The following is a 25,719-nucleotide window of genomic DNA, read 5'->3' as shown; positions in this document are numbered from 1 at the left end:
TCACATACATACGTACACACTCCCGTCACAGTAGTTTTTCACGAAAAATGGGTTACCATTCTTTTCCTCATCTGCTTTGGATCCTTGAAATTTGAAAGTACTGTTTCAAACCTACTACCATTAGATACTTATGGATTTTATCCGGTGAATCTTTATGTTGTCTTTAAATGATCCGAACCCTTTACACGATGTGCCTAACGTTGATTGATCATATTAAAAATAATAATAATCTTAGATCAGAATATTTCAACCCCTTTATCATTGTATATCTTATTTTGTATATGGACGGTCAGGTTAATCCTTGAATAATCAAAGAAATGAAAATTTTTAATGTGATTATTTTCGGAGTAACCTAAATCCATCGTGAGGCCCATCATATCAATGGCTTGGATAAGTGAAAAGACCCTTTCCCAAAGCCCAAGGTTCCCAGCGGATTCTCCCGTTACAAAACATCCGGATGTATTCTATAAAACTAATACTTGGTCCGCAAGTTTCCACAGTATACACGCGCTTGTAAGTCTCACGAGTGGGCCGATGATTTGGAAATCTATACCATTGTTTACTTTGAACCCGGATTGTAACAGTGCCGACGTTGCTCCTATGCGGTCCTCTGTGGGCCCCATCATGATGTATGTGATTTATCCACGCCGTCCATCCATTTTTGCAGATCATTTAAGGATATGAACCCAAAAATGAGGCAGATCCAAATCTCAAGTGGACCACACTATAGGAAACAATGGTGATTGAATGCTTACCATTAAAAACTTCTTAGGGCCACAAAAAAGTTTGGATCAAGGTGATATTTGTTTTATCCCTTCATCTGGGACTGTGTGACCTAATCAATAGGTTGGATGGAAAATAAACTTTACAGTGGGCCGTAGAAGTTTTAATGGTGTGCATTCAATCACCACTGTTGTCTTATGGTGTGGTCCACCTGAGGTCCAGATATGCATCAGTTTTTGGGTTACGCCATAAAATGAGTTGTCAGAATGGATGGACGGCTTGGATAGAAAAATAAACAGCATTGCGGGGCCCATAGAGCGCCGAATAGTAGCAACCTTGGTACTTGTAGGGTCAGGATGCAATCCGCGTCCGTTTTCTTTTGACAGTAAGAGAGGTCGCGGATTGGAGCCCATATTGAAATATTTGTTTTATCCAAGCCATCCATAAATTTTGAAAGATCATTTTAATGCATTATCCCAAAAAAGGAGTTAGATGGAAGGCTCTGGTGGACCACACCACAGGAAGCAGTGGTGACAATGAACCTCACCGTTGAAACCTGGATGAAGGTAAAATATAAGTATCAGCTTGATCCAAAAAGTTTTGTGTCTCCCAGGAGTTTTTCAGCGGTAGGCATTCAATCCACATTGTTTCCTGTGGTGTGGTCCATTTGAGCCTTTAATCTAACTTATATTTTGGCTCATCAATTAAAATGATTTTTCAAAATGGATGAACTGCATGGATAAAATACCTACATAATGGTGGGCCCCACAGAGCACCTAACTGGACCGTCCGTCTATAGTTATCTCCTGGTGGTGGTAGTACCCAATCCCGGCTCAGTAAGAGAATGCCACGTGTGCCGATAAAGCAGTTACGAAATGGAGAGCGGATTAGGTGCGGCACCGGCCTCACCCAAGACACTGCGACCCGTACCTTGGGGTCCATCTTGATCTATGTATCTATATCCACACTGTCCATACGTTTTTCTAGATTTTTTTAGCGTATAAGGCAGATCTACATCTCAGGTGGACCATACCGTAGGAAACAGTGATTACTGACCCTTAAAATTTTCTTGTGGGCCACTAAAGTTTTGGATCAAGCTAATATTTTTGTTTCCTATTTATCCAGATTTTTTTGACCTTATCAACAGCTTAGATTGTAAATAAACATTAATAAAACATTATATTGGGCCCTAGGAAATTTTTAATGGCTGATCGTTCAATCACTACTGTTTATTCTAACAGGATCCAACTGATATTTGATCTACTTAATTTTTAGATTAATGCCCTAAAATAATATGAAAAAATTGATGGATGGTATGGATATACAGTATGTTCAACAAGGTGGGCCCCACTATAAGAGTCACACCCGTCTTGGTACGGCCGGGCTGCACCAATCCGCTCTCTGCGTAATTTGCCTCTATATCTAGGCGAAGAATCGGAGCTTTTGGGCGCGGATTGGATACTGACAAGGTCAGTAGCCAAATTGCTACTGAAGTGACGTCACCAAGCTCTGTGGACCCCATCATGATGCATGTGTTGTATCCATACCGTCCAAAAATTTTTAGAGATCGTTTTATGGCATTAAAAACAGAATGAGATAATATAAAATTCAAGTGGACCCACCACAAAAAACCGTGAGATCCATCACACCCACCGTTGAAACATTTATAGGGCCCAAAGTGATGTATTTTTGAGATCCATCCTTTTCATAAGTTAACATATAGATAGATGAAGTGAAAGCAAAAATATCAGCTTCATCTGAAACTGAAACTATTACGGCGCCTAAGAAGTTTTGAACGGCGGATGTCACTGTCCCCACTATTTTCTATGGTGGGGTCCACTTGAACCTTAGATCTATGTAATTCTCTTTTTAATGCCATAATTGGACGGTATGGATACAACACCTGTATCATGGTGGGGTCCACAGAGATAGGTGACGTCACTTCAGTAGCGATTTGGCTACTGACCTTGTCAGTATCCAATCTGCGGCTCTTTCACAAACAACCCCTCTCTCCTTCTCACACGATTTCTCGGTAAGTATCGCGATACACTCTCAATTTTAATTTCTCGTCTTTGAATTATTTCTAAATTTGGAATCAACGGGCCGTCGTTCTTCTTCCTTTCCTTCTGTCTTCTTCTATTTTCTTACGTTTCTTGGACGAGATTTATTGAAACCGTTGATTTGAAGATTTCAATGGAATGGTACTGTCACAGTTCTTTCAACCTCATTCCACCGTGCAGATTTCTCTTCTGGCCTGAGTGGGCCAATCCATGATCATCTACAACTGTTGTGTATTTTGGATGGTCTACAATTTTCAAGATCGGTTGATAAAAAATCATCAGATATGGTATGCATGAGAATGGTCTTCTCCAATCCACCGTGAATCCTTCCTACCCAAAAGTCCACCATAACCATTGGTGGGCCCACCTATGATCAAAAAATACGTTTGCATGGCAAGAACTCACCATAGATCGTAGATAAACCTAGAATAATCAAAGTGAGACCTTGTTTTACCACTTGCAATCACCCCATTAGGTGATAAGGGACTATGTCCCTCCAATGGGCCCACATTTGAGGTATACTCTAATAAGGTAGAAAATATTCATACTCGATTATCATTATTGGACCTAACCCAATAATCAATGGCTGTAGAGCGTCTGAATTTGGACCCTTTGGTCGAGGCCTTGGATCAAAATTTAAATAAATATTAATATGTGTGAGTCCATGGCCTCTCAAAATCGATTGGACCTATCATGCCCAAAACTAAATTTTTACAAGCATCTAATTAGACCCACCTACAAATGACCTATATTTATTGCTTGTTTGGTGGATGCTTAAATTGATATCATTTCATTTTAGTTCATCATAGTTATGTATTAGAAATGTTATTTCTATTTTGTAAAAATCAAAAATATATAATTTTGATATTTAATAATTATGATTTCCAATGCATAATTATGTTTAATGAAAAATGAGATAAACTCATTTTTAGTGGTCTACCAAATAGGCACTTAGATTATTATATCTCATGTTTAGACTTAAAAAGTTTGAATAGATGTTTATTAATTTACAACTGTTGTGCCTCAACGATTGCTTTGATATCACCTGTTGGGGATTTGAACTGTGGAATCACACAGATCTAGATCTATGATAGCAATTCAATAGTAACAAGCAATCACAGAAGAACGCAAAAATTTAATGTGAAAAACCCTTGCAGGAAAAAAACCACGGTACAAAGCGACAGAAAATCCACTATGAAAAGAAAATTATAAGAGAGAGGACTTACACGATTCGAACAACCTCGAATCTCACCCTTGCTAGACCCTCTACAAACCCTAAAATCCTTTTAGGAACCCTTGGAACTCCTTTAGAAAGCCTTAGAACTATTTTTACATCCCCTAGAAAAGCCCTAGGGACACCTACTTATAGTTTAGGCAACTTCCCTTTCGCACCCTGGCAAAAACCAACTCAAATTTTCGCAGACCGGTCGAGCGCAGATAGTCTTGAAGACTTTCTGACAACAACAACATATTTAAATTTGCTACTAAATATAGATCATTTCCAAACAATTTTTAATTAGTAATTTTCAATTAGTGCATTATTGATTGAGATTCATTCTTAAAGAGTGAGGTCTATCTGACTTAAACTTATGTTGGATATGTACCCATGGCTCACTTGTGGGCAACTACTAGAAAGTGAGTTGCATGCAATTAATACTCGAATGGTGCAATGAATGTGAAAAGATGCAATTAAAGCCTAAGGTTATCTATAGTTGGCACATGGATGCCCTAAAATCCCTCGTTTATGAAAATCCAAACCATTCAATTGGTGTCCCATAATAATAAGTTGAGGAAGAAAACAAAGCACTTGTCCAAATTCCAACAAATGAAAGCCCACATTCCACCATAATAAGGATTTTCGACGGGGTTTAACCACGTCATAGTTAAAGACTCGGCGAATCTCACTGATCACTCTTCTAGTCTTTAGTGAGTCACAACACACCCGAGTCAAGGTGTATTGACCTAAATCAGCCAAGTTGGGGCGACTCATCAAAGTGAATTATGGTCTCAAATCAACTTAGGTCTAAGTCACAGGAGACTTGTTAGATTCTTAAACTGCATGTTATTTATTTCAATGAAAATAAAAAGAATATATAGAAGAGATGAAGATGTGTAAGAAATCTCATCATATACTTATTTTAAAAAGTATAAAATCACATGTATATTTATTTTCAGTTTTTATTCCTGAATTCAATATTGCAGGTGGAGTGTTTGGAAATCAGAAGACTTGTGAAGAATCACATTCATCATCAATGCAACTTTCGTGGCATTGGACATGTTGTAGACGTTTGGGGTGGCAGAGATCTCCAGTGATGAAGGCAGTGGACAGCATGTACCGATCTGGCCATCCATCGAATGTTCGTTTCCAGCATCCTGATAACAATCCTGCCGTTGTTTTCAGGCTGCTGGCAACGAATATTCGATAGACGGTCCAGTGCTGTACCTGACGTCCCATGCCTTGTCCACTACCACTCTGCTTCCCGAATCATCTACATTGTTGTCTGATGCCGCAGTGTGTGGACCGTAGGATTTGGCATGGACATCACGGAGAAGCCATCAGAATCGCTATTTACCGTTGTGTCTCAGATTACTATCGGATCATCTAAGGTATTGTACAATGTAGTGATTTTTATTATGTTTTGCCAGAATAGCATGCTGATCTGACCAGTCCACACATGTGGACCCTTGGTTTTGTGATCCAGACCGTTGATTTGATGAGATTGAACCCACCTGAGTAGTGGGATATCCCAAAGATCTCTTAGATGGGAAGATGACAACCATTTGGTCAATGCATGGCTGGTACATAAACAGGTAACAAAAAAAAAAAAAACTGCAATGCGTTTTAAAATGCCAAAGATTTGGGTGGCGAGGATCTACTGATGTGCATGAATTTTGGGATGTCCCTCGCTTTTCTTTTTCTTTTTTTTACTACTCTGAGTTATTGTTAAGGGTGCAAATAGGGCAGGTTGATCCGATTGGTCACTGGACCTGACCCAACAATAAATGGGTCTGGATCTTTATGTTGACCGATTATCAAGTGGGCCACACACTGAGGGAGGACAACTACCATTGATATATAAATCCAAGATTCAACGTGGCGCCCACCCCAAGTTTCTTTATGTAATCCAACCACTGCATCAGGTTGCCACACCAAGATTACAGGACACCCAAAAATTCGGCACAGTCCAACTATTAGGACCCCACCATTTGAATTTGTTTAGATAATGTACACTGTTTTTCATTTTGCATGGTAGGGGACTCATGGTTTTTCGCCTACTGGTGTTGATGTCTCAAATATTTCAGTAATAGGGTATGTCTATCAACAGATCCTTTCAATTCCATCGATAATTGTGTGATGCCATCGAATAGCTGCTCGATGCCATCGAGAAAATTCAAAATTTTCATATTAGTTGCTAGACATTTTGAGATTTCATACTTGATGCCATCGTAGGGGTTTGATGTCATCGGCAACTCATCGATGCCATCGAAGTCCAATAAAAAATGTCATTGAAAAAATTCAAAAAATTCATGTTTAGTCATTGGAATGTTTTGGTGTTCTACTTGATGACATTGATGGTGTTTAATGCCATCAAAGTGCCATCAAAGGTATCATCGAGCGCACGCAGAATTGCGTGAGTGCACGAAAAAAAAATTGTAATGCGTTTTAAAATGCCAAAGATTTGGGTGGCCAGGATCTACGGATGTGGAACAATTTTGGGATCTCCCTCACCTACAATAGGCCCATGTACACCCCCATATGGTCCACATTTAAAGCTCACCATAATAAGGCAGTAAAAATTCATATTAAATGATTGCTTCTTCTTCTTCTTCTTTTAACTTCTTTGAGTTATTGTTAAGGGTGTAAACTCGGCAGGTTGATCTGACTGGTCGTTGGACCTGACCTGATTTAGAGTTGATCACAAGCACTTTCAAGTCCACGATGGAACAAAGAATGCCCGATGAGAGACGGAAGTGATCATGACTGTCAGAACCCTAAAACAGGCATATTTTGCAAACTCGAATGAGTTATTCGACCTACCATATATGATCTTGGGTAGGAGAAGCTACTTTAGCCAATCAACCTGCTACACTGGGTTGCCCACACTGAATTTGCTAGATTCCATCAAATTGACGGTCAAAATTCTATTTTAAATTTGTTTTTATTATTTATAGTAAGTTTTAGTTCAATGATAACTCTTGATCCTTTAGCTTTAGGAGTTGTGCATAACATAAAAAGGGCTTAGAAAATTCAAGAGAATAACAAGCTGAGGCAAACTTAGACATTTATCATTTTTTTTTTTTTTGCCAAAAACCATAAAATCTAGTAGAAATCACAATATTATATAAATAGTAAGTTTACTATTTATAGTAAGTCATGAATTTTAGGGAGTTTAAGTTGGAGTTTGATTATAAAACTCTTCTTAGGTTTCGTATCACTATTTAAAGAGGGTTGTAAATTCATTTTTATCATCAATGAATCTAATTTCGAATTTATTAGAATTATTTCTATTTTTCCTATTTTTTGAGAAAATCTCAACTGTCTAATTAGTTCCCCACAAATGCATTTTAAAATTAATATAGGTAACGGTCCACACTCATTGAGAAAATGTCACTGGCCAGATGGGTTGGATTATCCTATATTTGAAAAAATTTCAATTGAAGACCATTCATGGTGGGGCTAGCTCCCCAGTCGCCAACAGAATAGTTTGCAATTTGGAATGAACCAAACTTTGATTAGTGAGCTCCACCACGGATGGACCATCCCCAAGAAATTTCTGATGGGACGAACTTGACCTATGATTGGTGACATCAAAATAGATGTTTTTTTTTTCAGCAAAGGGTCCACATTCAATGGTAAAAGAGAGAAGATTGGATGATAGGATCTTCCAATTTAAGAGAAATTTGGGTCATGCGCATCCACATTGGGGCTCATCAGATCAATAGTCTAAATCACCTAAACACAGGTTCCAGTTCCACTTGTACAGAACGGACCAAACGATGCTACACAGATCATTGGTTGAGAAACATACAATTCCTTAAATCCTTGGTTTATGATCGATCTAAACTATCCATAATGTGTCCAGATTACATTGAATTACTTGTATGCCATGTGTACAGTATCTCAATGCCTGGGTATCATCCATCACACTTTGCCAGAGTATCAAAGGTTCTTCTCATATTAAATATGAAATTATACCTTATGCTAGTTAAACAGCCTTTGACCAAAACCCAAGGCCTTGTTTGGCAGCCACTTAAAAATGACTTTGTCACATTTTAGTTAATGGTAATTATGTGTTAGAGATCTGGACGGTGCTCGGTAGACCCCACAATGATGCATGTATTTTAGCCATGCGGTCCATTCACTTGGATCATTATTTTAGGGCAAGAGCCTAAAAAATAGTCATATCCAAATCTCAGGTGGACCACACTGCAACAAAAATGTCTTTCTTTCTTCTTCCTTTTGCTGGAAATCTATGTGTGTACGGATTGATCAGATTTTAAGCTTAATTCTTAATGTTCAAACTTCTTTTGAAAAATAATCTTTTGTGTAAATAAGTATGAATGAGTATAATTCACAAAGGTGAGAGTGAAAATTCTAAAACCTAGAGCTCAAGCAATCAATCAAATAGGTAAATAGGTTCTCCATTAATCACTTAAAAGCATAAGTTCATATATCAAGTTTTTCCAATGTGCTCAATAATTTCCAACTTACTTTCCAAAAAAATATTATCATTTCATAATGTTAGACATGTTCATCACTTTAACATTAATTAAATAATCAAGTGCTGATTCCGAACTTATCCCATTTTCTTTTCTTCTTTTTTTTTCAATTTTTGATTTTATATTATTCATTCTTTTTAGACTTTACATCTTTATTCTTTTCGGATTATTCATTATTTTCATTCTTTTTCAGTCTTTCTCATCATACATGACTTTTTTGTCGATCTCACTGTTTTTTTTAACTGGTTCTTTTTATCTTTTTAAGGTGGATAAAATTCTTTTAACTTAATTCTCAATATTTATCAATGATTCACATACTAACAATCAGAAATTCTAACATAATTCACTGAAAGCAAATTGAATGTAGCTTGTGACTAAAGGATTATTATACTTTGGTGAATTCGTTGTCCTTCACCAACGGGCTATTTCCTAGTTTTTTAATATGGGTTCTGATTTCTAAAAGACGATTATTATATCGTAATTGTTTTCTTTTAACAGGAAGAAACACCAACTCCAGAAGGTCGTAGACAGTATAATCATTAGATTCTCCGCAAGTTGTAAGAGTTCCTTAAATTTGTCTATCTTGCTTCATATTTGTAGTGTTATAAGTCTTAGGCTCCATTTAGTCATCACATCAATCTTTATATATATATATATTCTCAAACCAAATGGAGCTTAAACCCTTTTTTAACTCCGTCAATGCAACTTCTTGCATTGCCAATCCCAAGCCCAGGTAAAGGAGGAGGGAGGAGGGCGTCAAGGTGAGTTGTATCTTTTTCTTCCATTTTCTTTTACATACAACGTTAATACATCTTTTTGATGTGTTTTGCATGATCAAGTTCAGGTGAGACGTGAGAGGACTTAATGCGCTTGGTGAAAATTTAGAGGTGCGAGAAGCACATTCATCCTCCCTGACTGGAGATCTTCCTTCTTGGCATCTCTCAGAATTCAAAGGACTTGCTTCCAAAAGCTAATAACACAAAGTAGACAGCAGCTTCTCATATTCAAATGCCTTGGTTGTTTGCATTAAGCCTTACGAGCTTATCCATGGTTTCTTTCACAGTGACTGTTTCAGGATGATCTGCTCTTCGTAGATTGGTTGACAACTCCTGGTAATCCCTGGTCGGAGTATATAAATGATCTTGCATCACACATGACAGTGTGTCACATGCGTATGGATTGCTCTTGTGTGTGTATTTCTTGCACTGGCAGAAAAAATCTTGCACTGAGGAAATATGCATAGCACAATACCGATATGTATTATTTCCTAATGCTGAACTTTGAGTTAAATGCTAGGTCAGACATGTTTATACATGAACTTCATATGCTATTCATGCTTCAAATGCAAAGACCTTAATATCATCTATAAGCTTTACAGGTCAATGTCAACACCAAAGCTTAATTATCCATTTTTTTAATTCTTTCATTTTTACAGAAAAAATTTTCCTGGTTCACTGACTTCCTTTTACCTAAATAGTATGCTATCATCTTGATGACGACCCAAAGACTTTGAAGGTGTTTCCCATTCCACTTCATGACGCCAGTGGCTCAACTCTGCATTATGACTGGCTTAGCATTACACCTGATAGAAAGATTTTGGCAGCAACCCATGGTTCCACATTGCAATGGTTATGTGCTGAAACTGGAAAGGTTTTGGATACAGCTGAAAATTCACATGAAGGTATAAGCGTTTTCCATTGTCTTTGCTTTTTTCCAATCTGATTCACCGATTATTGTATCTGTGGTTAGAATTGATGTTGCAAAACTAGTTGGTAGATATCGAACTTGGCCCAGTCGAGTAGTTTGGCTAGGCTACTAGGACTCTGTCTGAACTACATTTTTGTCAGGAAGCAGTGCATTTGGTCAATTCAGCTGTTTCTTTTCTTTTCTAAAATTGGCCAAGCATAGATGTTTATAGGATTAAGCTAGACCTACAATTCGATGTTTGCGGCTCAGCGGGCTCGTTCGGTTCTGTCTATTTTTCACATGCTTGCATGTACGCATACATCTTCACTCACCTTTTATCGTTCACCGTGCTTTCAAATTGCAGGATGCAATGAGCTCTGCATCAACCATCACCCAAACCTTAAGTGGTGAACTAGCCCACGGCCAGTGCAATCTCCTAGCTTTCATGGCAGTTGGAGCAAATCAGAAAACAATGAATCCCTTGGCCACAAAACAAAACGATGGACCTTTGGGTGGGCTACATGACATGGTAAAGCCATTTCATCAGCTTGGTGTTCCTTGTTTTTAATTGTTTGTGATTTTTTGTAATGCTTTAATGTGTTTCATTTGGTGAAAGTAAGTTGATAATTGAATATTATCCGTTTTGGAGGATATGTATTGCTGATTTTGTGCAGGCCATGACTATGCAACAGGTTGAGGCACCTTTGGATCCAAAGAAAGAGATGGCAAGATTAATATCTGAACATAAGTATGAGGAAGCATTCACTTCAGCCCTTCAAAGAAGCAATGTCACCATTGTGTCCTCGTTATGTTCTCAGGTACGCAATATTGTCATCCTCATATTGAAGGGACCGTGCACCAAATCACCACTGGATCACTGATTCATTGATGAGTTGGTTCATTAGGGTAACAGCCAGCAAGGTGATTTGCAGGCTTTCTAGTCAATAGCATCTCCACCTACAAAGCCAGGATCTCTATTTACGTTTAGAGTGCTGCTAGCATGGTTAGTTCACTTGTTTACTTGTAAGGATCAAACCGCCTTTCCACAATCTTTTTTTTTTTTTTTTTTGCATAATTCTCTTTGATGTATGTATTTCGTCATCGCGATTTTCAGGTCTCTTGGAAACAATAGCTTGTCCAATACACCGCCATCCCAAAAAAGCTATAAACTTCTTAATGTGTATGTTCATCTGACTCATTTGTACTGAACTTATAGCTTTAATATGTATTTTGGTGCAATATTGAATTGAATTCCAATCTCTAACTCTGATACCAATTAATTTCCTTTTACTATTTTGTTTTGCAGGTTTTAGGCAGGGATGAATGAGAGCTAGATTTTTTTTATTTTTTTTATTTTTTGCATTTGAAACTATTCAATTTAATATTATAAATATTATTCGCCGTAGCTCTAGTAGAGAAGAAAAGAATGGAAATAGCTACAACATGAAACAAAAAAGCCTCCATCTTCTTGTTTTTTTCCATCTACTTGCTTATAAGTTGCTTTGTAAGCCATATCCCATCCTACCAATGCAACAGCCAATTTTTTTGGCTTGCACATGCGTGCCACATCCGCACATAAGGTGGCATGCCTAATGCTAACCTTTCACTCAGTGGCAACAAATGAATGGCTAAGATGAAAACTATCCACAATCTATGTCCAGATCACCAACTCTTATGTGATTTTCATGCTACACTGTCGACATGTGTCCATTGTCTTGGATATGCGACTTTGATTGGATTGTGTCCGTGGTCTAACAAACGCATACATAAGTATAAAATGCATGGGTGGATCCAAAAATTCGAGTACTACAATGTACCGTACATAAACAACGGTTGGGATGGGGATGCCCCCACCATGGTGTTTGATATGCTTTACAGAATCCACGTCACCAACTTCAAGACCGAAAGTGGCGCTAGAAAGACATTTACCGGCGCTTTTCAGGGACAGGATTCGAAAAAGCGCCGGTAATGTGTATAAACTGCAGGTAAATCCCATGTGAAGCGGCAGCCAGCACAACCGCCAGTAAAGGAAGCTGACTGCTGGTAAAACCTTTATGGATGCAGGATTTTGCGGCGCTTCCCTGACCACCGGTAAAGGCTTTACTAGCAGTTTTCTAGGCCTTTACCAGTGGTTTTAAAGGCCTGTTTTCTTGTAGTGGTTTTGTGATCTAGACTGTTGATCTGATGAGATTGAACCCACCTGGGTGCTGGGATATACCAAAGATCTCTTAGATTGGAAGAACACAACCATTGGTGGTCAATGGCTGGTACATAAACAGGTTACAAAAAGGAAAGAAAAAGAAAAAAAACCGCAATGCATTTTAAAATGCCCAAGATTTGGGTGGCCAGGATCTACTGATGTGGAAGAATTTTGGGATGTCCCTCACCTACCCTAGGGCCCATGCACACCCCCATTTGGCCCAGATTTAAAGCTCACCATAATAAGGCAGGAAAAATTCATATTAAATGATTGCTTCTTCTTCTTCTTCTTTTAACTTCTTTGAGTTATTGTTAAGGGTGCAAATGCAGCAGGTCATTAGACCTGACCTGATGTAAAGCAGGTCGCCGGCACTTTCAAGTCTAAGATGGAACAAAGAATGCCCGATCGGAGGTGGAAGTGATCATGACTATCAGAAACCTAAGACAGGCATATTTTGCAAACAAGAACGTGTTATTTGACGTTACTATATATGATCTTGGGTAGGAGAAGCTACTTTAGCCAATCAACCTGCTACACCAGGTTGCCCACACCGAATTTGCTAGATTCCATCAAATCAACGGTCAAAACTCTATTTTAATTTTGTTTTTACCATTTATAGTAAGTTTTAGTTCGATGATAACTCTTGATCCTTTAGCTTTAGGAGTTGTGCATAACAAGAAAAGGGCTTAGAAATTGTAAGAGAATCATATGCTGAGGCAAAATTTGACATTTACTATTTTTTTGCCAAAAACAATAAAATATAGTATAAATCATGATAGTATATAAATAATAAGTCATGAATTTTAAGGAGTTTAAGTTGAGTTTGATTATGAAACTCTTTCTGGGTTTGGTATCACTACTTAAAAGGGTTGTAAATTCATTTTTATGATTAGTCAATCTAATTTCGAATTTATTAGAATTATTTCTATCTTTCCTGTTTTTTGAGAAGCTCCACAAATTTCGGAGTAGTAGTTATCCCCGAAGAAGATGGTGATCAACCTCATCATGTCCATTCCCGCGTCATGACCCAACAATAAATGGGTCTGGATCTTAATGTTGACCGAGTATCGGGTGGGCCACACACTGAGGGAGGACAACTACCATTGATAAATCCAAGATTCAACGTGGCGGCCACCCGAGGTAATTTCTTTATGTAATATTCCAACCACTGCATCATGTTGCCACACCAAGATTACAGGACACCCAAAAATTCGGAAAAATCTAACCATTTGAAGGACCCCACCACTTGAATTTGTTTAGATTATGTAAACTGTTTTTCATTTTGTATGGTGTGGAACACGGTGTTAGGCGTACTCCATCCAAACCAATGATTAAGATTCCACATATCCGCAACAGGCCTGCATCCTCCATTGACATTGCCATCACGGTCCACCATTGCCAATGTAACTCATGGAGGAGGTCTGTGGCCCACCTCACATCTACAGTAGTGGCACCATGCGGCCGTACAAAGCATCCCCTCCATTATTTCTGGCTCCCTCTGCTCTGCTGCGTGTCTGACGAGGCGAGGTCCATCTTCTCCATATAACCCATCTGTTGCGCCCTCCCTCAGCCCATTGCAGACACTGAAGCTCGGATCTCTATTCGAGCTCTGCTTTCTCAGCTCTAACCACCATCTCTGTCGAGCCGATAGCAATTGCGGCAGTGTTAATCAATGGCCTGATGCTTCGGCTATTGTTTCCTCAGATATTGACTCCAGTAGTGCTGCCTATCGAGTGGTATCTGTAAGACTTCTGTTAGGTGTGCCAAACATGATCATGGATTTTGATAGGACTGTTGGAATATTTAGATTGAATGATTTGTGGGGGGGGGGGGGTGCGGCGCACTATAGCTGTGATCAAACATAGAGAGGTTTGGGGTAGAGCGCATGGATCATGGTACCTATACACGGTTATTCAGACAGATATAGAAGCATATGCACAGTTATTTAGACAGATATAGAAGCAAGCGTAGGCGGAGACTCTAAAGGCAAGAAGTGTGGTGGATAAGCTTTTTCAGCTCTCTTTTTCTATAAATACAAATTTTAGTTCATTTACCTACGTATCAAAGCACCCTAGTTCCATGCATTGAGATATTTTCAGAAAGTGTGAGGTGCAGAAGATCAACTTTTTCAATGCGGTGGCATTAGGAAATTGGCACCGACAAGACTGCTCACATGATTGATCGCATCTAGGATCAATCTCATCCATTTATGTACATGTTTTAGAAATCAGATGTTATTACTTACAGGTATTATTGGGATTAGACCCTTGATTATTTTTGTATTGTAAGCAATTCTACTGAGTGCAAAATCAAAGGATGTTGCAGTATTACTATCAAAGAAAGAAGAGAAAACGATGGAGACAATGATTATTTGTTTGCCTTTAATGCGCTGTGTGTTTTCTCTTTGGTGCACCTTGTTTTGCCATAAGAGTCGAATTAATTAAACGCCATAACAATTGGATGTCAAATTCTAAGTAATACCAAATCAATCTCTTAATAAATCTATTACTGTAACTTTTAGTCAATGATCTCTTTTCATTTATGTACATGTTTTAGAAATCAGATGTTATTACTTACAGGTATTATTGGGATTAGACCCTTGATTATTTTTGTATTGTAAGCAATTCTACTGAGTGCAAAATCAAAGGATGTTGCAGTATTACTATATAGAGACAATGATTATTTGTTTGCCTTTGATGCGCTGTGTGTTTTCTCTTTGGTGCACCTTGTTTTGCCATAAGAGTCGAATTAATTAAATGCCATAACAATTGGATGTCAAATTCTAAGTAATACCCCATCAATCTCTTAATAAATCTATTACTGTAACTTTTAGTCAATGATCTCTTTTCATTTCCTTATGGCTAAGTTAATAAATCGGGAAAAAAAAAAACCGAGAGTCATTTTTGCACAAGAAATATTCTACTATCTAAATACCACATTTAAATTTAATGGAAATAATTCTCTCATGGTCTCTATTACTGTGAAAACCAAACTAGTCCCTTACATGGGAAGAATGACCGTCTAACGATAAGTGATGTGCCTCTGAGCTGAGTTAAACCTCCAGCCGGGACAATTGAAGTCTAAGCAAAAGGGTCATTGACAAGCCGTCGAGCTAAGATGTCAGAGGACAAGGCTCGGATACGAGACGAGCAGTTCCTTCAGCTCAGAGACAGGCCATCGAGCTAAGCCGTCAGAATACGGGACCCATAGAAGATGACTCGCCTTGCTAGGAATTTCTACAACATGGAATATTAGAGACCCGAGGGAAAGGAGCTCGAGCCCCGAGCTGACCAGTACGACCACTGCCAGAGAGGCGACTATATGAAGAATTCAGAGAGAATCTCGCAGAGGAGAATCCGGCCTAATCTCGACCAAAAGTCACTCCAATAGATCTGGGGCAAGAATCCTGTCAGAATATAACTCTCTACCATATCACATTAAGGTACAAAACTAAGTGGCTATTTCAATGGGTGGTTTCACAAACGATCAAATATACTGAGGTATAATGGATCTCAAAGGCAATTACGAGGTGTATGCATGTCGAAGTATGTGTAGATATATGCATGATCATGTGTTATTCTCCTAAAAGTATGAATTTAAATTGGGATGCATACTAGGATACATACTTGTATACCTATGCGGGCACGAGAAGATCTCAAGGTGTTACATTCTACCCACCTTAACAAAATTTTGTCTCCAAAATTTAATCTACTTATAACTATGTTCTAATGGATGATCCAATAGAGTGCAGGTGTCAGACACCCAGATCCATAGCTCAATTGATAGACTGAGTGGAGATACCTCGTTTCAACACTGGAGGTCTTGGTATCGATCCCTAGCGGGGGTGGCTAACATGCAGTGTGTGTGCCGACATGGGTGTGTGCTAACATGCTAACCCAAAAAAAAAAAAAAAATTGACTAAAAAAAAAACTTGTGTACATACTTACACATATATATAGGCACCAAAATAATATACATACATCAAGAGTTGGAACTAAACAAACAACTACACATCAATTATTATTATTTGCCTAGGCAGAAAGATGTATATATGCATGGGTGCATGGATGGATACATGAATACTCTTATGAATGCAAGTGTGTGTGTGTGTGTGTGCGCGCGTGCGCGCGTGTGTGTGTGTGCACGCAAAATCACGGGTCGTTACAACTAGTACCTGTAGTAGACCCATGATAGCCCATTATCCATTTAAGATGGCCTTGGGGTGACGTAGGCCTCTCGGGGAAGGGTTGGCATTCCAAATTTGCTTACAAAATTTCTTGACCCAGTTAGGCCGATGAGCCTTATTGTAGTTTGGGGTTTAATGGGCTATATTCTTAAGAGGTTTCTAAGCTCACAAGCCATCTCATATGATCTAGGATAAGGTGTATCATTGTTGGAGTGGGGTGTTTATATAGGCATATCCAAAGCTCAATTGTATCACACCACAGTAAGTGGCGGGAATTATGCACTAACATTGAAAAGTTCTCGTGGGCCATAAAAGTTTTGGATCAAGTTGATATTTGTGTTTATCCTTTGTACATGTCAGTGTGATCTTATGCATCCTTATGGGCCTTAAGAAGGTTTCAATTTTAAACACTTGATGTCATTAACTCACCTATTTCCTGTGGTATGGTCCACTTGAGCTTCCACTCTGCCTTTTTTATTAGACTCATGCCATAAAATGAGATTGTAAAACAGATGGGCAGTGTGAATCACACATATACATCATAGTAAGACCCATAAATTTTAACGGTACCCAATCCATGTTAATTAGATTTCATACATTTGGAAGTGATTTTTGAGGCGTAGTTATAAAAATATTTTCCTCTCATTCAAACACCCCTCAAAAGACCGTGCCCTGAGTATAACAATGACACCCATCAATGAAGTCAAACCCACTATGATTATCACAGTTAACAAAAATCCAGGGCGATGGTATTTGGTGCTATTAAGAATCAAAATCATGCCTCTGGCCAAGGAAAGTAAGTGATAGTAATGAGAATACATTTACCCCCGTCATAAATCTACCCAAACGCACTTGTTATTTTACTTTTACTAGTTATTACCACCATTTCCATGTAGTGCCAATGACCTTTACATTCATCTCGCCCTAATTTTAAGTAGAAATTTGATTATATGCTCTTTTTAACTCCAATACTTGCACATTCCGTTGGTCAAATTGCACTGTTCCTTAGTCCATAATAATTGTCATGCTTTATGCCATTAAAATAAAATAAATAATAAATAAATAAATAAATAACTAACCAGATGATCCTAACCATCCAATTGATAGTCTATAACATGGATGGTCACGATATTTTTCACAAAAGTTGAGCCGTCCATTCTTTGGGTTCATCATCGGTCAATCGTGGTTTTAAAGTATCTCTTTTATCAGGTAATTCTAACCCTCCCATCCATTGCTGAGACAAGGGTAGATATAAATATATGGTTACCCTACAAATAGATTGACCCAAAATCCAACTCGGTACTGACTTGACTCCATCAAAAAAAAAAAAAAAAAAACAGATTTGGTCATACATCTGAGATGCCGTGTAGCTGATGGAGAGGCTGCAAGTCTAGAAGATGAATCTGGCTTTTGAGTTGAGGTTTCAGCCCGTATATACCAATTGTGCCTAACCCAACTCGGTGCTGACTCGAACCGACTCGGTACTTGTGACTGGGTCGGACTCGGTCCGGATTAGTCGAGGCCACCAGACCCAGACTTGGATCGGGTCAGGCATGCTGGACTCGGTACCGAGTGGAGTCAAGTTCGGGTCAGGTCTATTTCAAAACCAGATCGAGTCGGGTCAGCCCTAACTTGGTCCTTGGTCGGACTCAACTCGATGCCTAGCTTTTGGCAACCAAACAACATTGACTGTCCATTCTGTAAACTTGATTTGGGATGGCTAGAATAATAACGGCTATGATTTTTTATGGCAACCATGAAATCTCTATTGATGCGCAATGAACTAAGCATGGTTTGTTCCCGCTTTAGGGTCCGTGTGCCCGTCCGGTTGGTGGATATGGACCATCTTTCCGGCAGCCTACCATTGATAGCAGGCGGTTAAAAAACACATAGAGAAAACACAATCCCAGCCGAGGATTTGTGGCCCCTAGACGGTCAATGAGCCGATGAGCCGAAAAAACGGATAGACGGTGTGGATATAACACAAAGATCGTGGTGGGCCCCACAGCCTTGGGGTTACGGGGGAGCAGAGTAACTCGGGGTTAAAGGAGTCTTGAGTTATCAAGCACTCATCTCCACACAAGTGGCACAGATGTTTAGTGACCACTTCATCTTTTAAGCGTTAGACGGATGGGCCACGCACATAAAAGTCGCCCCAGTCGGATGATTCGCACAAATGATTTCAAGACTTGTGCTGATCAGAAAAAGAGAGAAGAAAGAAGCATGTCCAGTGGTTAGCTCAATGAGGAAAGAACGACTAAGTCCAGTGGGGCCCAGTACATGAACAGTCCAGATCCCATCCATGCAGGCCGTGTGTGAAGGCAGAGCTTTTTGACAACTGCGGAATCAAATGATACGGAACAGTGGAGTTGTTCCTCTGGAACAACCCGCGCCCAACATGCTAAAAAGACAGAATCAGAACCGTCCAATCATCTGGGCTCTATCGTGGGTGGGCCATGGTCCAACAAACACACCGAATGAAATGACCAGGACCATTGATTTATGCAGTTGGTTGACTTCTGAAAATCCTCAATCAACGACACATCACTGGTCAGAATAACCTGTTCAACGAAGAGTTTATTGACCATCATCCATCCACGCTAGTGGCCAGAAGATAGCGCTTCTGATGACCTGAACATGCATGCTAGATGAGAATGAACACAGGCGCAAGCAGGCGTGGAAACCGATTCCTTTATTACATGTAATATATACTGTAAGACATTAATTTCCTCCCGTGGAAGAAGAAGAAAAACGGAATGACAACCAAAATAAAAAGGTTGAAAAAAATATTAATTTAAAAAGAGCTCGGTCACCTTTTCTTTTTTTACATGGTGGAGAGCTCTGTTGGAAGAACTGCGGTCTGAGTCGGGATGAGCGCCAGCACCTGGTTCTTGACCATTCCTATGCACTGCTGTATGTCTCTGTAGATTTGGCTGTTCTGGTTACAGCAGGGCTGCAAGTATTTTACAGCAGAATCTAGTATCTGGGCCACCTCAGCTGGGGGATACTGCCGCTCTGTGCATGTCTGCGCATTTTAATAGAAGGATGCTCAGCGCATCAGAGGATTATATACATACCGGAAGTTTGAGATTCAAAAGAGAGAGAGAGAGAGAGAGAGAGAGAGAGGAACCCAAAATCAGTTTTGAATAAGGCCCTGTTTGGTTGCCTGTTAAAAAAGAGTTCCATCTCATTTTAGTTAACAGTAATTATGTACTAGAGATTTTGGTAAAAGATTAAAAATAATATTTTGATAACCTGTGACTTGTATAAACTATGTTCTCTAAAACATAACTACTTTCAAATAAAATGAGAAGAAATCATTTGTAAGTGGCAACCAAACAGGGTCTAAGCAATTCTTACAAATTAAGACAATTACTCGCGTTTCACAGCAGTTTCTAGTTTGTATAAATGGAATCTATAAATCAGTAATCCAGGCCACTGATCATTGGGGGTACCACATTCGGATCATTCCCTAAAAGTCTCCCAGGATCACTGGACCATGGGTCCCAATTACAAACTTCAATGGAAAAACCAGAATACTGTGTATAATATCCTCATGATTGATAACAACTGACCCAAAGCACTTTCTTAGATCTACAAAGTCACTGTTATATGCATGGTCAACAGCATTCTGTACAGGTGAGGCCCTACTTGCCATGTGTGATCTTGATGAATTATCAAGAAGATTCCCCACCATAGATGGGGTGGTGGTGGTTGACGGGTCAACCGAGAATGCCCACCATCTAACAATCCACACACATGCGCACGCACAAACATGTATGTATGATCGCATGTATAATGTATGGTTTTGCTAAAACCTTTAAAATGGTACATAGGGTGAGCTATCATCAATCTAAGGCATTTGTTTATTCATACAACTAGGAGGAAGTCATGGTGCAAGAATCAAGCCAATCTGATGATCCTAGGCCTTTGAATGGGGCCAATTAGTTACAACATCCACTGTTTATGAGCCATAAATCACATGGTTAGAATTATCAAATCAAAGTGTTACTTTAGAATCATAAGAAATGCAGAGTGAGATTTATCTAGTAGATGTTTCAAGATGACGTTGGACATATTTTGTTTTTCGGGTCAATACTGACCGTCCATTTTCTTGCTGTTGATCAGAAGTTTAGGATCACCCGATTGACATGATTTTTGCACCATGGCTTACTCCTAGTTGTATGAATGAATAAACAGTGGATCGACAATAGGTCACCCCATGTATCATTGAGAAAGAGAGAAAGGTTTCAAGACCAATTGGTTGCACCACAAGTTATGGTCTATCTAGCGGGGATAGCTTCAAAGTTCAAACCTATAAGTGCATTTGACATCAAACCCTTCCAATAGGTTGATCCCATCATGATAATCACCTAGTGCAAATATTGGCCCCAGTGACTCATCCAAATATCGGCCTCATTGACCCATCAGGTAGACCACACCATAGAAAACACTATCCAGCCACTGATAGAAAGAAAAATACAAATGTTGTCTTCTCAACGAGTGAATGGGGCCAACCTCTTGGGCAGATTGGATGTCACGCACATAAGAAGAGTTGGGAGTCATTCGCTGGGTGAACTACGACTTGTGGTCTAACCATTTGAACTAGAGACCTTTTATATATACCGTTTTGCTATCGTCCCCACCTTCCCCAAACCTTTTTTAAACACACACAAGGTGCCCCATTGTCAATTTGAACCAGTCATTCATTTGTGCAACTCGAAGCCATGGTACAAGAATCACGCGAATCAAATGATCCTAACCTTTTGCATGGGGCAAATTCACATGGTAAGAATCATAAGAAATACAAAGTGGGATCTATCTACTAGATGTTTCAAGAAGATGATTGGACCTATTTTGTTTCTCTGGTCAATCTCGATTGTCCATTGTTTTCATCCTATTGATCAGAAGCTTAGAATCACCAGATTGGCATGATTTTTTAACCATGGATTGCTCCTAGTTGTATGAATGAATGAACGGTTTGGATCAACGATACGTAACCCCCTGTGCTGTTTAAAAGGTTTGGGACGTTGAAAACATCCCATGACGGTGGGGACACAGAGAATGAGGTTCCAGGGATTGCATGAAGTCTTTTTACAGCACCAACCATTTACAGGTAGTATGGCCAAGAGGTAGGGCTGCAACTTGGGTTCATGTCAACCCAAACCAAATTTACCCAAGTTGCCAAGGCCCTTGGGTTGGGTAAGGGTTGGGTTTAGGTTGGGTAGTCAAGGTCCTTGGGATGGGTTGGTTGGAAAGCACCAATGCCATTTGAATTCGGTTTGGTTCAGGTTGAGCAAAATTGGGTTAGTTAGGTCGGGTTGGGGACAATCACGTGTATCTGGGTTGGGTTGCGGTCAGGTTGGGTTTGGGTTGAGCACCTCGGGATGATATTCAGGTCAGGTCAGTTTGCAGGTTGGGTCCTCTTGAGGTCAGGTTGTGCTAAACCCGACCCAACCCAACCCACCCAAGTTGCACCCCCTGCTGAGTGGCAGACCCAACCCGTACAAGAAGCAGGCGCAATGAAATTCACAACAGTGGTTATTTCTGTCATTGTCTTTTGTTTGCAAGGAAGCTTGAATCGGCTCTCAAGATAGCAATTGAGAAAATTACAGCCATTAGTCGAGAATCATGACTTATAAAAATGCTAAGAAAATGAGTCTTCCATGGAAAAAGCAGGGTTAGTTTTGGGAACATAAATGTCAAATTACCTGAATCATGAGCAGAGTGGCGACACAGGACGACATAAGCTCCAAGGGGAGCTGTGCTTCATTCCAATTAGAAGAACCATTCCGCATCAAGCCAGACGAGTGAACTGCCACTGGCTCTGATGTGCATGAAGTAGCTTGATCATGGTAAGCTGAACTGCGATGGCCTTGATCTGAAGGGGTAAAGGATCTCACTACTGATACACCGAAATCAGTACCCAAAAACCGATTACTTGCCAAATCGATGGCCTCACCAATCCTTGCAAAAGCATCTTCCCCTTCCTTTAACGCGGACATGGCCTGAAGTTTTCATAAAGATAACATACACGATTAGACAAGAAAAAGCAATCTCTAAGAACAGTAAACACACGGGAAAGGATTTAGAGTTTTATGTAACATGCATCTTTCTTTAATGATTCAAAAAAGTAAACATTTGAAAATCTAGTGGCTAAACATATTGTACACCCAATCGGTGTTTTGAGTATCGACGATATCGGCTGATATATCCCACGATATATCTTGTATCCCACCTGTACGATACGAAATGCACAAGTAGTGGGATATATCCCACATGTTCGATCCAGTGAGCATTTTCGATTTTCAATCTTTTTTTTTCTATAAATCATATGTTAAATCAATGCCAAATTGTTACAAATCCATGATTTTCATGTTTTGCATGAAAAATCATGAATTGGGAGGTTCGATTTCGAGATTTGAAGGAGATGAGCCGAGTTACAGAAAATTGATAATTAAAATTTAAAAAAAAATAAATTTTCAAAATTTCTCAGTTTTTCACAAATTGGTTGCAATTTTTGTGTCCAAACATAAAATCAAACATGTAACCGGATCTAGTGATTCTTCGTTTGCTTTTGAATGTATTGCTTGTGTTTCCACACGTCTTCTTACATTTATAAATTATATGAATAGACTTTGAATATACTTGCATAAATTCAGTTAAACAGCGCATAGATTAGGATCCCATACAAAGAAACCTAATATGTGCACTTGTTTTTTGTAATGTTTTGATTTATAAGTGTGTATTGATGTTACTTTTAATAATCACTGAAGTTTCATTGAAAAATTCGACCAAGTTCCCCATATTTCCAACAATAATGACACATTACACGATACAACCGATATACCCCGTGTGATAACCAATACATATCCGTATCCCAGGGGTGCGATACACAACACATCACCGATATTTCGAACATTGGGCCCAGTTACATAATTTTCCATGAAGTCAAGAGAGTATTACCATATGAAAGCTGCATATGTGAGATTCAAACTGTTCATCTGCTTGACCCAGTCATGGATAGACCATACCAAAGACCACACAAGTCGGATAATCCTAGCTGCTGATAGGGACTTGCCCATGAATTTGGATGGTCTCTCTAAAGGTCCAGAGGCTAGGATCATCCGAAAAAGTTCCATTCCTGGTAGGGCAAAAAAGTAGAACAGTCCCGGTCAAGCAAATCTGTGCCACCTACCCAAAAGAGGAGTGCTTGATATATGTGTTAAATATCCGATCAATTAAGATGATATAACTAGAGGTCGACCTTACAAGTGCATGCTGGAATCCATCTATACACCACCTCATATACCAATGTGGCACCACGTATTTGAGATCCAAGCCATTCATTGGGTGGTACCCCCTATGTAGATGCCCCTGAAAACAATCAAGCTGGCCCATTCATCAAACATTCCACAACATTAGAAACAAAAGGGATGGCTTAGAAAAAATTGGCCATGTATCTTCTTTTTCGCCATCTATTTATTCCGTAAAATGTAGCTCAACTGACAAGGAGACAGGCACAACTTCTGTTCCAGGGCATCTGCATGGCAGAACCCATCTGATGGATGGCTTGGATACGCATGTGTGCTGCTTTGGCACATGGGTGGTGTAGATGGGCTCCCTCATGCACACATGCATGCTTACAAAAGCTTATATAAATAAGATAAAATGGTAAAAAATCTAGAACATCATTCCACTGCATTACCTGCATAGCTGCATCTACCATCACCCTTGCTTTCCTTCTAGAGCTCTCAAGAATTTCTGCTACTTGCGATCCTGAATCTTGAGTGGGAAAAGCGGAGTGATCAAAAGAGCTCGGTGGCCCAGCAGGTCCTCCCGAATTCACCATGGGCCTGCTGAACCATGGAGGCGGAGAGTTCCCATGGAAAGTGTTGCGTTGTCTCAAAGAATACAGAGCTGAAGTAACCTGCAAGCAGTGAAAATTAACCACAACTTAAATAACGCAGTGTCTGAAGAGCATTAGAATTTTAAATTTACAGGCATTATTATGTGCAGTCTTTTATAGTTACACATGCCAAACATGTATGGTAATCGGGACCATTGATCATGTGAGCCACTGTGCTTACCAGCCAAAGGCGAAATACTGTTGGACAACTCTGACCATCCAATTCATGTGAATTCTGAATGCGAAATGTGGACCATCGCTCATTGCTTATCGTCCTGCTTTCAGGCCACTTGTTAATAGCTCTCACAGTCTGATCATACCTGGATTTAGAGCTGCAACTTGGGTTCAAGTTGACCTGAACCCGACCAACCCAACCTGAGTTCAGGTCAGGTTTTCAGGGTCCTTGGGTTTGGTTAGGGTTGGAAAAGTCCAACTCAATTTGAATTCAAGTTGGAGCAAATTCAGGTCAGGTTAGGCCGGGTTGGGAATAATCACGTGTTTGGGTCAGGTCAAGTTGATTTGGGCTGGTTTAGGGCTGAGTAAAGAGGAATTCAGGTGGGTTTAGGTTGGGAACCCCAAGTTGGAACTCTGGACAGGTCGGATTGTAGGTTGGGTCACGGTCGGACCCAACTCGCCCAAGTTGCATCCCTACCATCCGCATGGTAGCCCGCGAAAATGGTCATGACGACCATGTAGTATTGTCTGCCATGTGTACTATGGAGATGCTTTGATGGAACTCTTGGAATATATATATATATATATATATATATATATATATATATATATATATATAAAATCAATCCTCACTAAAGAAGGGGTCATTTTCATTGTCACTGTGCCAGCTATTAAAATTAGGTCTGCTTGCCTAGGGCTCGATCTAGGGACCAGTCCATAACACCTAATCATCGACTACAGCTCCCTTCTATACCAGCAACCACTAATGACATTTATCCATTGACCTGGACAAACGACCTTTTGGAAAGGGAGCGCACACTCCATCGCTTCCCGATCTGGATCCAGAACGTGCTCGGGAGCTCACTCGGCGGGATGGGCTTCCTGATCGAGAATCAGCTCTGTCGTACCCGTTACTCCACTTTCATATACTACACCCTCAAATGTGTACCTCATCTAAAAATGATTCCTCATTCAAGAAAGAACCGGACCAGACAATTTTCAGTAAGAAGCGGGCTACTCCTCGAAAATGCTCGTACCATGATGCTATGTTTGACTTCGG

The 25,719-nt window shown here is 39.6% G+C and overlaps 2 protein-coding genes across 3 annotated transcripts in view; one reads left to right on the top strand and one right to left on the bottom strand.

Annotated features, from left to right (window-relative positions):
- The first annotated feature begins 10,469 nt into the window (after positions 1 to 10,469).
- LOC131251940 (enhancer of mRNA-decapping protein 4-like) lies at positions 10,470 to 11,142 on the top strand. Of its 2 annotated transcripts, none has more exons than XR_009174056.1 (2): positions 10,470 to 10,719; positions 10,883 to 11,010. XR_009174056.1 is itself a non-coding variant. In XM_058252925.1 (2 exons), exons 1-2 carry the CDS (start codon positions 10,561 to 10,563, stop codon positions 11,069 to 11,071), a joined length of 366 nt encoding a protein of 121 aa, XP_058108908.1. In that variant the 5' UTR covers positions 10,470 to 10,560; the 3' UTR covers positions 11,072 to 11,142. The 2 variants fall into 2 exon arrangements, 1 of the variants encoding a protein (XP_058108908.1); XM_058252925.1 differs by having other exon boundaries at positions 10,865 to 11,142.
- Positions 11,143 to 19,318: 8,176 nt separating this feature from the next.
- The window catches only part of LOC131250973 (protein ALWAYS EARLY 2-like), a 46,133-nt gene continuing 39,732 nt past the window's right edge, over positions 19,319 to 25,719 (bottom strand). Inside the window, exons 19-21 of the mRNA XM_058251405.1 lie at positions 24,285 to 24,506; positions 22,288 to 22,584; positions 19,319 to 19,601 (exon numbers count right to left, since the gene is read on the bottom strand). Coding sequence (XP_058107388.1) covers positions 19,401 to 19,601; positions 22,288 to 22,584; positions 24,285 to 24,506 — 720 coding nt within the window. The 3' untranslated portion in view covers positions 19,319 to 19,400. The remainder of the gene's footprint in view (positions 19,602 to 22,287; positions 22,585 to 24,284; positions 24,507 to 25,719) is intronic.

This window comes from Magnolia sinica, chromosome 7 (genome assembly GCF_029962835.1).
Source record: "Magnolia sinica isolate HGM2019 chromosome 7, MsV1, whole genome shotgun sequence".
NCBI lineage: Eukaryota > Viridiplantae > Streptophyta > Magnoliopsida > Magnoliales > Magnoliaceae > Magnolia > Magnolia sinica.
This window is presented reverse-complemented; position numbering and strand designations above follow the sequence as displayed.

Bases quoted from the DNA above. Each gene is read 5' to 3' on its own strand.
- LOC131251940 (XM_058252925.1), top strand. From the start codon at position 10,561: ATGAGCTCTGCATCAACCATCACCCAAACCTTAAGTGGTGAACTAGCC. The intron at 10,720-10,864 runs GTAAAGCCATTT...GATTTTGTGCAG, and splicing joins TGGGTGGGCTACATGACATG to GCCATGACTATGCAACAGGT.